A 15125-nucleotide genomic window follows, 5' to 3' on the forward strand; every position below is an offset into this window, starting at 1 on the left:
CTCGGGGCGGTGAGTGGATGCGTTTATTCGTGGATGTGTTTATTCGGGATTGTCCCTCCCCGTGTCCCCCTCCCGGGTCCCCCCGCGGTGCCGCCGCCGGGGGGCGCTGTGTGCCCGCGCGGTCACGTGCCCGCGATGGCGCAGCAGTTCCGGGTCCTGCGGTGCTGCCGCTGCCGCCGCTTCCAAGTGCACCCGGTGGGATGGGATGGGATGGGACGGGGGCTGCGCGTCCTGACCCCTCACTGACCCCTCACTGACCCCTCTGCGCCCTCGCAGGTCAAGCGCGGCGGGAAGTGGAGCTGCAGCGTGTGCGGGCAGCGGCAGGCCGTGCAGAAGGTGAGGGCGGCCCCGCCCGGCGCATCCCAGCTCAGGGGTGCCCCGGGGGTTCCCTCCCCTCACCTGCTCCCTCCGCCCCGTGTCCGCTCGTTCCCTGCAGGTTTACGGGCAGGGCTCCGGCCCGGACTGCAGGCACCACGTCCAGAAGTTAAACTTGCTGCAGGGAGAGGCAGAGGAAGCGCTTGGCTGGACATCTTGGTACAGTGTTTAATCTTTATCGGTGTATTTGTTTTAATGTGCTGCAGCTGATGCACATACACACGGGCTGCCTGTTACCCAGTGTGAACTCACAGGAGGGTTTTCTGGCCTGTTGTGAACCCTAACCCAGGTTTGTCCTCACCTCAAAGGAACAAGCTCTTCATTGAGTTAAGTGTCCCAGCATGTTTCTTTTCACAAGGACTTTTTTTCAGATAAGTTTGGTTGATCAATAGCATGTGTTGGTCAGGCCTTTACCCATCAATATATATGCAATAGAGTTTGGATTTGTTGTGTTGTTTTTTAGTTTTGTTTGGTTGTTGGTTTTTTTTTTTATTTGCTCTTTCTTATGTACTGTTTGATGACCTGACTGTGGAGATGTCCATTTATCAGATTACATCCTCAGAAAGAAAACATCCTCCACTCTGCCTAACTGTTGGCATTTAGGGGGTTCACACTGTGAATCTGTTGAGTAATCACTGCTGCTATTGATAAAAGACTTGTTTAGCACAAAGATTTCTGTGTAATTCCTGCTGGGCTGGAAAATCTGAGTAGCACCTTCCTGTTTATTTCATTCTTTAATCTCTTTATAAATCGTTTAATCTTGAACTGGTCTTGAACTGGTCCAGCTTCCTTTTTACTTGAGGTTATTTTCAGAAGTCAATCAAAGGTAGTTACATAACTTAGTTGTGTGTACACAGTGCTTCAGGGTTAAGCTCGGGGAAGAAAACTCATTGTTTGTTCACTTTATCAAAGAGGGTTGCTATTTTTATTCTCAAAAAATTGTGAAGTTCAAAACATTGCAAAATAATTTCCCTTTTTGCCTGGTTTCTTGGGATATAATTAGTGAGTTCAAACTGTTGGCCCAAAGAAATGCTGTTATATCCCTAGTTATGCTCAATTAGAATTTGTCATTTCATGACTATTGGCTTTAGATCAAAGTATTTGTGTAGAAAGAGTTACATGCTAACCAGATTTTTTCAAGTATTTGTCAGTATATATTGGAAGTTCTTCATTTGGCATCAGCTTTTATGTAGATCCTGGTTTTTCAGATGTGCCTCCTATACACTGTCCCTATCCATGCTTTCTGTCCAGTCCCTTGTGATATAACTGGGTGATTTGAAGCCTGTGAATCAACAGACAAGAGTGTGTTCTAGAAATTATAGTTTAAACCTCTGTTTTAGGTGCATAGAAGACTCTGTAAATGACAGCAAAACCAGAGCAGCACAACGAGAGGACAGTTTGGTCCAGCAGGTAAAATCCCTACAAAGCTGAGGTAAATACCAACCAATTCTGTCTGAGGTGAATCCAGTGAAACCAGTGATCCCTCTCTATGGTTCAGACAGCTGAAATGGTGATAGAATCAGAGAGGCCCCTGCAGAGGGAGAATGAGATGTACACAGAAACTCTGCTCCACTGGGAACTGAACCTGGGAACACGATACAAGGACGTGTCCTGAACTGACTCACTTGAGGCATTCAGTGCATGTGTAACAATGCCAAAAATGAGAACCCCGCGTTTTGGTGTTTTCTGTCACTCTCCAATGTTGTAGGAGGGAAGTCAGACGTTAGAAGGGAGTCGCTGGAGCAAATATCTGGACCAGGAGAGCGAGGATCAGGAAGATGGGGAGGAGGAGGCAGCTCTAGCAAGGCAACAGTTCTGTTCCCAGAAGAAGAACGCTGTGGGAGAACAAAGGTACAGAGAGAACTTTGTTTTGCAATTCCTGCCCCTGAGTGGTGACACTTGTTTTGGAGGTGTGGGAGGCAGCTCATCTCTGAGAGCTGAACAAAATACAGGTTGCAGTGTATGACCTGAGCTGAGCAAAGGTTTGGTGTTTGGGGATAAAACTTCTCTTATTGCTAGAGCCCTGCATTTTATGAACTTCTCTGGTGATCTGTGAAAGTGGAGCTAATCTGTCCTCTTTGTGAATGGTTTTCTTGGCCAGGAAACATCGGAAGAGCTTCCTCTCCAGTGATGTTCTGGAGCATGCAGAAGAAAATGGAGTTTTCCAGTCTGTCTACCAAGCCAAAAAGATTAAAACCACTGAGGTATTTTAGCCGTAGAAGATGCTTCTGACCAGTAAAACAAAACAGTGTTCTCCTGACCTCTTTTGTGTCATCATAATTTTGAATTTTTATGAGTCTTTCTCTGCTCTTCTATTTGAATGACTGGGGAGAAGAAAATTGTGTTGGGGGTTTCTCTCTGGAAGGTTTCAGTCAGGCAAAGCCAATGCCACCTTTAGTGCTCCTGTGCAGACTGGCCCTGCGTGCTGGATTTATAACAAAGCCCTCTTCCTTCTTACAGCGCAAGAAGTGCTTTGCAGCAGTGCCTGATGGGGATGACAGAGATGCTGTTTCTGGAGGCAGAGTGGTTCCTGCTGTCTGTGAGGCTGCAGTGCCTGAGGACAACACGCAACCCCCAACCACCTGTGCCAGACCATCGAAGTGGGGGAAATTTCTCTCATCTTCTGACAACTCCAGTGAAAACACTGCTGGGGTGACCTCATCGCTGTGGGGGGGCAGTGGAGGTTTGGGGCTGGACAGCACCACTGCAGCAGGTGCTGGTGGAGGCAGGAGATGCTCAGAACAGGCTGGAGGACCTTTGCCTCAAGGTACAGGCTTTAAATTTAAAAAGTGTGTTGCCAGCACTGAGGGTCTGGCTATGAAATTGCCCAGCACCAGATGCTCAACTGAGGATGTGTCCAAAGAACCTCAGAGTCAGACAGAAACTACTGCAGGAAGCTGCTGTTTGGTTAACACCAGGAGGGCAAATACTCTTGTTAACTCCAACCCCGGGCCAAAGCTGAGCAACATTTCTTGTGAAAAACTCTTTTGCACGGGTGAGGAGTTTGATGATGATCTCTGAGAAGTTCAGACATCTTTGGCATTGCTTTCTTGTCTCTATAATGTATGTCAAGTACTGAGGCACAATTTTTAACTGAAGGTGGCTTCACTCTAAGCCACTATTAGAACTACACTATTAAAGTTGTTTACTTGCCTTATGGTTGTGTTTGGGGGGGAGGGACCATTGCTCTCAGGTTACAGTGTTGTCTAGCAACCTCAGCAGCCAGAAATAGGAATGGAAGTAGGTCAGTTTGTGGGGAGAAAGCTCCCAGGGTTTAAGGACTCCTTGCCAGTACAATTACATACTGTGATTAACTCCTCCTTACAAAATCACAGCTCTTTTCCCCTGGACTACATCCTTGTTTAGATCTCCCATAGCAACCCTTTCTTCCAGAGCTGCAGAGCCAGCAAAGCACTGGATTTCCTTTCGTAAGTGTAGCCCTAAGTGTGCAAAGTATGTGCAAAAAGGCAGCCCTAGGCTGATTTCAGCCTGGTCCCTCCACTCTGTTAACTAAGTTACAGTACGTAAAGCAATAAAGCTGTGATACTGAAACTCTCACACAGACACATCACATGCAGTAGTATTTATTTTTCCTTAATTCTACAAGCACGTAAGAACATGAGACAGAAACCCTTAGCAGGAAGAAAAGATGTACTGCAATGACTTGTTATATTGTCTTCTTTCAGTTAGAAAAGTGCTTTTTGTTACTACTACAAGTGAGGTGGCTGCTTGGAGTACTGGATGGCATCTAGTGCTGCCCCAATGTCGCAGTTCTTTGTCTGCAGGAGTCGAGTGAGCCATCCACCCTCATCAGAGAAGCCCATGGAGAGCATCTGGGACAGGGACTCAATGAGGCGAGGGTCTGCTTCTGTGAAGAGAAAAATGGTTTAGAGTTCAACTATTACATGTAATCAGTAAAGCAGCCAAGGCTCTAATACCACACAGGAAGTGGGTGGCACAAATCTCCACTGAAATGCTCTCTTTTGTCCCTCAGGAGCGCCAACATTTGAGATAAATGATACATAACCAGAGCTAAGAAAACAATTGAATGAGGATCAGCTGGCCCTGCTGTAGGACTCTCTGCTCTTGATCTCAGTTAAGGGGCCTTGGATAGTATTACTGGCTCCCATCAGAAAAACATGCCCTAAAGCCACGGGGAGCACTAGTCGTCCACATGCTGCATTGAACAGGACATAGCAAGGACATGATTCAGGACAGCACCTTTGTCGTGTTGCTCAAATGGCACATTAGCCCAAGGTCAGAAGTCTTGTTAAGACTTAGCTGCCCACATTCAAGAGAAGAACCACCTGACTGTCTCTAACAGCGTGCAAGAGCTGCCAAACCTGCCAACAGTCAGGGACAGGTTTAGCTGTAACTAACATGACCTTGGTTCCTACCACCTCTAAAACAGATCAGCGTTTTCAAATGAAAGTTACTCTCAGCTGTGAAACCTGCACCTTTCTCCTACCTGGTGGGAGGTGTGGGTAGAGAGCAGCTTCTCGCAGTCCTGTAGGTCCTGGCTGGGGAGGCTCCCGAGGTACATCCAGGGAGCTGGGACCATCTGTGTCTGGCATTTGCAGAGACTGCAGCTCACCCGTGGAAGGATCCACTTCTTTGGATGATAAGTGGGTCCAGTCTTCCTCACCCCCTGATGAACTGCTGGACTCACTGTGTTCCTGAAATGAAAAAAACACCAGGTCCAGGTGCTGCAGTGCTTTCCAGGCAGGATACATGCTCCTACTATCTGCCTTTAATATAAAGAACTACATGCACGAGACATCCCACCACCTTTGCTGTAAACCTGTAAAGGTGTTGTATATCACTTAATCTTCTGTCATCTTAATATTCAATTCCACAGTGCATGCCAAGTGACTATCTTCCTTTCTAGCAAAGCCTCAGCCAGCACTATTAAATTAGTGTCATAGTTCTTGTACCTGGGAGTGGAAGGGGCCATCTTCCATTTGTGTGGGCACAGGATCTATCACCATGTCCTGTATCTGTTCTGCAACAACATTTACTTCTGTAGCAGAGTCTGTGTTATTCCAGTCTGGCTTGGTCTGACCGTTCTGGGCTGGAGCACTGCTGTTTGCCTCACCACTGTTCTCTTGATTGGGAGCAGTGGGAGTCACTTTGCTTCTCTGTCCTCCGTGTTCCACGTCGATATCAACCTCAATACCTAGAAATGCATTTGAGAGGCAAAGTCGTAGAGCTTTTTCCAAAGCACAGTCCTAAATGAGCGTGGGTCAGTCCCGCTCTACACTCTAAGGCTTCTGCAATGCTACAGTTTGCCATATAACATGTAGTAATTAAAATGCAAAGCCTTCTTTAAATAAAGAATAGTTTTCTCTAAATAAAGAGCAGTTAAGCACCTAATAGTCATCTTGCTCTACACAGACAAGCCATATATTTAAAGAGCCAGGGCAGAATTGTATCTATGTCCACATAAGCCAGGCAAAATCCAGAGTGACCACTGACTTAAAGTTCATGTTCCAATGCTCATATGTTAATGAAGTCTTGCCTCATTTTCTACCAAGGGAGGGCTCTGAAAAGGTAGTGGCTGTTCTAAGCTTAGGCATTATTAGTACCAGGTGTAAGTTAAGCCTTTGAGGCTTAGTAGGCATGAGGTAGTTCTAATACTAGTCACAACAGCTGACTGCTGCTCCTGTTAAACAGACCTTTAAGCCAGTCCCAGGGATTGACCTGGTAACAAACTAAGTCACTTACCCAAGGGGCTCAGAAAAGCTGCAACACTCTCCCCAACATTCTTTAGGAAGGTGACGTTGGGGTCCTGAGGCTGGTTGTTAGTAGAAGCTTCTAGAAAAACAATTTCTGTTAGCACACACAGAAGCTCAGAGGGAAAAAGCACCTACAGAGTGTGTGTCCCCATGACAGCTTTGTGCTCCTTCCTGTCACTCACATACACTGCACAACAAAGGCAGTACAGAGACAAAAACTAACTCTGAGCTACCTCTGGAACACAAAGCCAACATTAGCATTGTTAAGGCTCATTAGCCATGCTGGAAGGCAGTGACATGCTTGACCTAACAGCTTGGCTTGGTTTGGTTCAGTTCCAGATACTCTTATCTGCATCTTCATCAATTGCATGGGCCCAAGCATGCCTTAAAGTAATCCCACTCTGTGCTGAAAGGTGCTAATTATTTCAAGCAAATTACGTTAGTTCCCATGTCTATCTTCCCACCAGAGCTGCAGAACCTCAGCTAGCCTGGCTCCACCACCACATTGCTTACCAGGGCATCTCCTCTTACCTTCTGCAGCAGGTGCACTGGGGGCTGCAGTGTTGGCTTCGGCCTGCCCGGAGTTCTGGCACGGAGGTGCAGGCCCAGGATACCCCCAGCAGTGCATCCATGGGAAGGGTGGAACGCCGTGCCGCATTTTACGGAGCCAGCGTCCTCGGGGAAGCCACTGTGAAGGGTAACATTCGTGTCACACTGTCCACACAGCCAGATGCTGAGTAACTGAAACTCGTGGCTTAAATTTGAGGAATACCCCACTCATTAGTTCCCCTCCGTAGATTTTGCTCACCTCAAACGGATTCAGCAGCGGACTTTGGAACATCACCATGTTGTGATCCTTGTGGATGCCTTTCCCCTCACAGGTGCTGCACAGGTCATAGTCTGGGCAGACACTGCATTTGAACCTGGTGCCCACCACGGGTCCCTCGCAGCCGTCACAGATGACGTTGGGGTGCACCATGTTGCGGGGGGGCTCCTGGCTGCACTGCGAGCGATGCTCCCGCTTGCAATCCTTTTTCTCTGTTAGGGAAAGGGAACTTTCCATCAAGAATAGGTTGCTATTTACAGGCTGGAAATCAGGCAGAGGAGGAAGCACAACCAGCCCCTGTCAGAGCAGTATTAACTTACTAGGTCAGTTTATTTTTACACTGGCTGCCAAACACAAGCTGAGGGCACAAGGGAGACCTTAAACCAAGTGCAAAGAGGTTTCAAAAAGATACCTGGCCCTGAAACCAATCATTGCTTATCCTAAATATCTCTTGGCATGTTTATTTTAGATTAGTACTGCACAACCTTATCTGGCTTCTCATCCTACCTTCCCAAGCACTGCAGGAACAGAATGTGTCTGGAGAGGGAGTTAGGAAGGCGTATGCCAAGAGGCACAACACGAGAATGGGGACAACAGCCCCAGGCTGGTGTGACTCACTAGATAGGCTGCAGATAAAGCTTTGCAGGTATCCACCTGAACAAAACGGACTAGGGAGCTATTCTGCGCTGAAAAAGCTGGAATTAAGGCTTCCTAACACATTGTTGTGACTATTTAAGGTACCAATGCCAGCTCAGCGTGCCTAGGGAGCCGGGATGACAACAGCAGCTCGCATTGGACCGGCTGACAGGGCTGGGAGGAAACTTGTGATCTGCTTACCCCCATCCCCATCAGGGAGGATTCACATTCTGTCATACTGCTCTGCCCTTTATTTACCCTCCCTCGGCAAGGCCGCAGCTCCCACCAGGCCCTCGAGGATAAGGGGAAGGGCCAGGGCTGGCTGCTCCCACTTGGGGAGCCCCTCCAGCCCAGCGCACAGCCGGAGCCCCGCGGTGCCCTCCGGGGCTGCGCGGGCCCTACCTTTGATGTACACACGGAACACGCCATCCCGCACGTAGGGCATCGCCAGCTCCAGCTCCTCGTCGGAGGAAAAAGCGATCAGGTCCCCTTCTTCGTCTGGGAAGGGCGAAGCACAGGGTGAGGGGCGGGGCCGGGGGTCACGGCGCGGGGGCAGCGAGGCCGCAGCGCCCCGACACCCCCACCCCCGGGACACCCTCCCGGGGCCCGTCCCGCAGCGCAGCCCCCCTGCCCCGCTCACCCTTGTAGTGCATGCGGAAGGCAGGCGGCGGCCCGGCCCGCAGCAGCCCCTGGAAGAGCTCGGCGACGCGGTCATAGATGGCGCGGTAGCGGGCGGGCGGCGGCAGGGAGAAGCGGCGGATCTCGCGGGTCGCCTCCTCCTTGCCCAGCAGGTAGGCTTTCACCGTCAGCGCCGCCATGGCTGTGGCGCAGCAGGAATTGCCGTCGGAAGCCGGGACAGACGCTCAAGGCGGAGCGGCAAGGGCGGGCTACGGGAGTGGTGCCGGCGCCGCCATTTTATACCGCCGGCGCCTGCAGGCTACGCCCCCTTGAGGCCACGCCCCCACAGGGAGCGTATGCACACGCCTTTCCTTGCTCCGCCCCTTTTGTGCTCAGGCTCCGCCCCTTCTGGCCCAGGCTCCGCCCCCCGGTCCAGCTCTCCTCGGTCCCGGTCCGGTCCCGCTTCCCGTCCCTCGCCATCCCGGCTTCGTTCTCTCCGAGAGGACGGGGAAGGGGCTTAAGGCGCGTTTCCTGCGGCCGGGAAATCCTGTGGATACGTGCAAATGCCCGTGTCTGCTCCCTGCCCTGCTTGGCCCCCCAGGAGTAGCGCCTGTGCCCAGGTTTGGGCGCGGAGGGACAGTGCCAGGCAGGTTGTGGGGCACGGGGTTATTTTGGTAATCAAAGCACCAGTGGGGAGTGAGTGTGGCATGGGGACCTTCTAGGTGGCCGGTGGCCCACCAGACCCACTGGTGGGGAAACACAACTGACCGTGTGCACATCTTGGGGCAGAACTGGGCTAGACTGGTCCCAGTCACCGCTTGAACATCACCCACCAGGATGTACCGGGGCACGTGCTGTCACAGCTCTTGGCCATCTCCGTCCTGCTTGTCCCTTCCATCACAGCAGACAGGACCAGCCCAGCCAGGGGACAGCGCTGGGGAGCCACGCGCCCGCCCCGCTCGTGCCGGGGCAGCAGCACCCGCTGGAGGGTTTGCATGCCCAGCATGACAGGAATAAATAACTCTTCCCTGAACCCCCGTGTTTCGGAAGAGAGGTCTAAAAATAAAGACACTGGTGTAAACACAACTGACATTAAGGAGGGTGTGCTGGGGCCTTTCCAAGCTGGTTGGCAGCAGCATTTTTTTGCAGATCAGATACAGTTGACAGGCCTCTTAATCCGGCCACAGGAGAGTTCAGCTGGCAGAACACACCGCCTGTGCTGTCCAAGCATAATTAAATAAAGATGGATCAATGATTATTAGGTTCCTTGTTGGTGTTAATTTCTTCTCACCCAAGGCCCTGACCATTCTGACTCTTGGTGTTGTATTTCTTAGTTTAAGATAACAAGAATTTAGGAGAAACTGTGTCATGATTTATCATCTTCTGTAATCAAGAGAAGCATACATTTTAATTTCCACAATGGGGAGGTAGTTTATTTCTTGAACCTACGTATATATGTTAAAACACTTGGCCTTTCATGTAGAGACGTTTGTGGCAGATGTGTGGCAATGCTGAAATTGCAACACCTCTCTGGAAAATAATATTTACAGTAGAAAAGGTTGCCCCTTTTAACTTGAAGATTTTTCTAGAAATTGCAATTTCTAGGTATGACACAGCTAATATTCCACCATGAAGTAGCGAGTTAAAGTTTAAACATCAGCAGACTCAGGTGTAAACCTGGATGATGCTGCTTAGGAAATGATTCAGCAGCTTTTACAGCACGGGATATTGAAAAGTTTAGGCAGGCAGCAAAACCGTGTTACACTTATCTTCCGTTTTGCCTATTTGTTGTGTGTATCCTTATGTCTGAAAATGTAGGTGAAAGTTGATGACTTGACATTGTTGTATTGTATTTTTTTTCCATAAAATCAGAAGCAGGACCAGTGATAGAAGGACATGCAGTACAGGACACGCTGCTGACAGTGTTGCATCTGCCCCACCAAGCAGCACCTCCAGCATGTCTGTCTCATGTTGTATTTCTGAGGACCCCAAGGGGCACTTTTGGTCTCATTTATAGAGCCAGAGACTTGCATTTTCAGATCCAGCGCCAGCACGTTCATTCCTTAGGCTCTGAGTTGGTGCAGCACCAATTCCTATTCCCTTCTCCATCCCTGTCTCAGTGTTTGAGGCGCAGAGGGTTGTTCTCAAGTTGCTGAGTCTTTTCCACTCAGTTGTCTTTCCAGGTAAATTGATTAATGCATTTATAATTACCAAGCAATTCACCAGAGTAAAACCAGAAATCTAAGTTTTCCTCTGTGTCAGCTTTCATCTCGTTGGCAAATATGGAAGGGTCCAAACACCAAGGGGAATTTCCCTTCTCCTAGTGGTACTTGCTGAGTCACGCTCAGCTCTCTGGGTGTGACATCATGCACTTTTACAAAACATAAGGAAAACAGGCTTTCACCAGCCTGTGTTAGCTTACCTCACCAATCATGGGACAGGGGTGACTCACTGAGTGCCTGCTCCTCCTCCTCGAGGTCGGGGATTTCCTCCCAGCCAGCCTTTCTCCAGCACAGACCTCAGACCTCCCTCTGTCCCGTTGTCCCCAGCCCTGGGATGTGCCTCCAGGAGGTTTCTCAGCCCCCTGCAGAAGCCATATGAGGAGCTGGGCTGTACTCCCACAGAGGTTCTCTTGAGAAGTTTCTCCCTGGTGGATGTGGATTTTTTGGATTCTCAGCATGAAGCACAGGCTGTGTGGATGTTTTTTAAGGTTCCTTAGGAATCCCATAGCAGCACAGCAACCTCTGACCAAAAACTAGCTTGTCCTAGCTGCTGAGCAACCAGCTTCACAGATGGATGTGGCAAAGGAACAGCAAAGAGGATGGGGGGAAAAAAAAGAAAAAAGCTGTTTGAGTTCAAAAATTCAAGTTAGAAAGGAAAGACTCAAAAAGGAGCAATTACCATCACTGAAGTGCTCAGCTTTCTCTCTACACCCACTTTCTGCTTGGAAATGTTTAAAAATATTTGGTGAGATTTTTGCTCCGAGGGCACCACCACCAGAAATACTCCTTATGTGCAGACTTTGCATGTTCACAGCAAAGACTTAGAGGGATGAAGGGGCGGAGGGGGCGGGGGGTGTCCAATCTTTTCCTTGCTTGCAAACCACAACAGAGGCTGAGGATGATATTCCAGAGGAAATATTTCCTCAGATCATTGCTCCAGCCTGAGGCTCCCATCGCTGTCCCGGCACTCCCGGTGAGGAGGGGCGGGTTTAGCCCCCGAGCACCCCCTGGCTTCGGCAGGACGGTGTGTGGTGCTGGAGAGACGGTGCAGAGCCACAGCGGGCAGGTCTGGGTGCCGCGATCGCACCCGCTCATTCCAGAGGCTTCTGGAGAGGTGCAGGATCCTCTGGATGTGTCGAGTCAGAGGTGGGTGACTCAGCCCCGTCCCGTGACAACTTCCCTCCTCCTCCAGCCCAGTGAAAACGCTGTTCTCTGCCTCGGAAGCAGAAGCCTTCCTTCCTCACCGGCACGGGCAGAGCAGGGTGTTTTTTGCTGTCTCATTTTTGAGGTTGATCTTTCCTGAAGGTTAGCTCTGCCACGTCAGGTGTTTACACAGCCTCAGCAGCATTCCTCATTTCTGTGGTATGAAACTTTTAAGGGCAGAAAACTCTGGGACAGTTTTTTCACAGAAACCGAGGAGCAGATTGGGAGAACGGGTGGAGAGCAAGCACGAGGTGCAAGCACACTATGGGTGTCATGCAATTCCATAAGGATTTCATGCTTCTGAAGGTGAGAAGGAACTTTTTGCAACCTACAGAAATTGCTTGGGGGGAGTGTTGCTTTGAGAACCTGACTTGTAGCTTTCGCCCTGAATTAAAGCATCAACATGTCAACACATTGAAAGTAAAGCACCCTGTTGTCATCTTCATCTCATGTGGCTAAGGGGAATTTGAAAACATTTGTACTGCATTGAAACAAGCCCTATTGATGTTTAAACACAGCCACCTATAAAACTCATACAAAATAAAATTATTTTGGTTTATGAGAAAAACAGAAAGTGCTTCTTGTTTAAAGCAGCCTGGGAAGTATCAAGGCTGACCCACTCACAGATAGGCCAAACTGTCTTCTCTTTGGAGATCTAGATAAAATCAAATATAAATCTGGATTACATTTTCTACCTAGACCTAATGAACGTTTTCTCTTTCTAATCTTTGTGATGGCCTCAGGACCTGTGGATTACTATGGAAGTGCTTCCCGTGGAAGGCCCTCATTTCTGCAGCATGTTCAGTGTTGCCAACATCAACAGTTCAAAGATCATGAGATCACCTAAAAAAACCATCTTCTCTCTCCTTATTTGCTGCTGGGGTTTTGGGTCTCTGCAGTTCATATTTTAATCTTTGCTCTGCGAAAGGGCCAAAGCTCAAAACTTGCTTGTTAAAAGTAGAATAAAAGCCAAAACTGGGATAACAGGGAGGGACTTCAAGAATAAAAGGGACCTTTGCAGATCTGAGAAAAAAAATGGTAAGTGATGCAATTTTGCTTAGACCCTCATTTTCTTCAAGAGAACCCAAGTTTTTTTTCATGAGAGGGTGGTATAAAGCTCATTAATTTCTACAGACTTTTATGAAGACAAAGTACAACAGCAGAAATTAGATTAAACTTTATCCTTGGGAAAGAGTCTAATTAATTGTCTTGGAGAAATTATTAATGTTCCTCTGTTCTCTTCCTCTGCAGGCACACCACATATCCCGAGTGGAAAGAGCATTTTGCACCTCTGAAAAATTAACAGCCAACATCTAATGCACTATAACGTTATGTGTTCTTTCTACAAACCCTGTCACTGCAGCAGGATTTCACATGCCTTTCCCACCAGCGGCTCTTACTTGTCTGCCACCTCTGGGTGGGGGTTTGCCATTAATTCCTGTGAACCCGCTCTTGGCTCCTGGGTTTAACACATGGGTTCAAGGCGAGAACGCAGCGGGTTGTGTGGGACAGAGCTGCTGGGCTGCTGCTCTTTGCTGTGATGTGCAAGTGCTGTTGCTGGTGTGGTGGAGGCTCCACCTGCAGCCGAGGAGCGAGTGGTGGTGGCTGCGCTGGGCTGGGGCTGAGCCTGGGGCGTGGGCACTCACCAGGGAGCAGGATAAGTGCCCCAGGGCTCGGCTGTCCCACTGCTGGCTCGTGTTCTCATGGGGACGGTCGCTTGGGCGATGCCTCGCAAAATCCAGGTTAGGACGCACAGGTCCAGGCCCCCTCAGGTTTTTTTTCAATATTCCCAAGAGTGTTTCTCAGTGCATTTCCCTACTCAGGGATGTGCCCGGTGTGAGCAGAAGTCTGTGCTGGGGCCCTGCAGCTCCTCGCTGGCTTCTGGCAGTGGAGGGAGGTAGAAACTTTTGGTGCCGTCCAAAGGGCTCCCTCTGCCGATTTCCTTCCAGGATTTTCTAACCACCAGGAGAGGCCATTTCAAGATTTGAAAAGCGTGGTTTATTTTATGAACTGGAGAAGATTCTAAGGATGCAGTTAGACAAGATCATCTCCTGCAGAAATGGGCAACCTGTGCTTTTCCTGATGCACTTGCATAGTTCTCAAAGGCACGTGTGTCACCCAGAGCATCTCGAGGCAGCCCCTGCACCCACCCCTCCTGGTGCTGAGCTCCCTTCACCCCTTGCCTTTCCAGAAGGAAATGGAGTGATGGCCTGAGCACCCGTTTGCAGGATTTCCCTGTTTCAGAAGAATTCCTGTGTCTGCTGGAGTGTTGCTGGGAGGAGATGTGCCCACAGAGCACAGCTGGCTCCCAGCTCATCCCTGCCTGCCACCTGGGACAACTCCCGGGCTGTATCTGAGCATTGCCAAGTGCCTGCATCGTTGCTCCTGCCTCTGGCACGGGCAGAGCTTTGCTGTACATTGCACCCTGATTGATCCAAACATCTCAAACAACAGACTTTGATCATTGGAAGCCAGTCTTACAATATTTACACATCTGAGAAATATTTACTCGCTAGCAGAGCTCTGGGGAACTGAAGATGACAACTTTCACTGGAGGAATTATGTACCCATGTACAGGGCACACGCGCTGCCTGACCTCACGCACAACCAAAGATACAAGTTCAGATGATGGAGGCACGTAAATGCTTGTGGAGCCTGACCTCGCTGTACAGCTCCTCCCGGTCTGTAATGAAATAAGCTGGACCCATTAACAGAAGAAAACAGAAGCAAAATAATTTTTTAATCTGATTTCTTCTATCTTTCATCCAGGCAAACAGCTTGAGGTCGTAACCCCTGAATGCCAGGTCCTTTGGAAGAGGGATGATGTCCTTCCAGGCAGCAGCTTCCATTTGTGGTATTAATCTGGCATTGATTTTCTCTCAATAAACATCAGATGCTGTTTCCTTAACCAAGATGAAATTCTTCTGCCGGAATGGCAGCGAGGGTACACTGCTGCTGCCCCCCAACCTTGTCCTGCACACCCCACATGGTGCCCCAGCTGTGCACACCCTGTGGGGACACCTCTCTATGCATTGATAGGGATGAGCCAAGGATACAGGGATGTAAGTTATATGTGTAACACAAGAATGTGCACTTGTGCACACACATGTATGTATGTACACACACACAGAGTCACATACAGACACACACACAAACATACACAGTCTCACAGACATTCACACGAAGACACACTCACTCACACACTCTCACACTCACAGACACACACAGTCACACATACAGTCACACACACAACACACCCAAAATCTCACACACACATTCACACACACTCTCATACACACACTCACAATCTCACACTCACCCACTCAGTCTCATACTCACACGCAATCTCACACACACATACTCACTCTCACACACATTCTCACACATTCACACACTCACACTCACACACACACAATCACACACACTCTCACTCATACACATATGCACTCTCACACACACACATAATCTCACACACTCACTCTCACACTCACACACAATCTCACACACTCA

At 49.2% G+C, this 15125-nt stretch overlaps 2 protein-coding genes across 5 annotated transcripts; one reads left to right on the forward strand and one right to left on the reverse strand.

Moving 5' to 3' along the window:
- The first annotated feature begins 118 nt into the window (after positions 1–118).
- On the forward strand, positions 119–3933 carry MRNIP (MRN complex interacting protein). Of its 2 annotated transcripts, none has more exons than XM_027682667.1 (7): positions 119–195; positions 277–336; positions 437–534; positions 1716–1785; positions 2084–2226; positions 2477–2579; positions 2836–3933. In XM_027682667.1, the coding sequence occupies exons 1-7, from the start codon at positions 136–138 to the stop codon at positions 3394–3396; spliced, it is 1095 nt and encodes a 364-aa protein (XP_027538468.1). In that variant the 5' UTR covers positions 119–135; the 3' UTR covers positions 3397–3933. The 2 variants fall into 2 exon arrangements, with proteins under 2 accessions (XP_027538468.1, XP_027538469.1); XM_027682668.1 differs by having other exon boundaries at positions 2477–2564.
- Positions 3934–3943: 10 nt separating this feature from the next.
- On the reverse strand, positions 3944–8462 carry SQSTM1 (sequestosome 1). 3 transcript variants are annotated; one of them, XM_027682665.1, is made up of 8 exons: positions 8213–8462; positions 7975–8070; positions 6919–7148; positions 6642–6798; positions 6100–6186; positions 5310–5551; positions 4844–5051; positions 3944–4243 (listed from the first exon to the last, which is right to left on the reverse strand). In XM_027682665.1, exons 1-8 carry the CDS (start codon positions 8388–8390, stop codon positions 4086–4088), a joined length of 1356 nt encoding a protein of 451 aa, XP_027538466.1. In that variant the 5' UTR covers positions 8391–8462; the 3' UTR covers positions 3944–4085. The 3 variants fall into 3 exon arrangements, with proteins under 3 accessions (XP_027538466.1, XP_027538465.1, XP_027538467.1); XM_027682664.1 differs by having other exon boundaries at positions 6100–6189; XM_027682666.1 differs by lacking the exon at positions 6100–6186.
- Positions 8463–15125: the final 6663 nt, after the last annotated feature.

Source organism: Neopelma chrysocephalum, unplaced genomic scaffold (genome assembly GCF_003984885.1).
Source record: "Neopelma chrysocephalum unplaced genomic scaffold, ASM398488v2 Primary Assembly neopelma1_63, whole genome shotgun sequence".
NCBI lineage: Eukaryota > Metazoa > Chordata > Aves > Passeriformes > Pipridae > Neopelma > Neopelma chrysocephalum.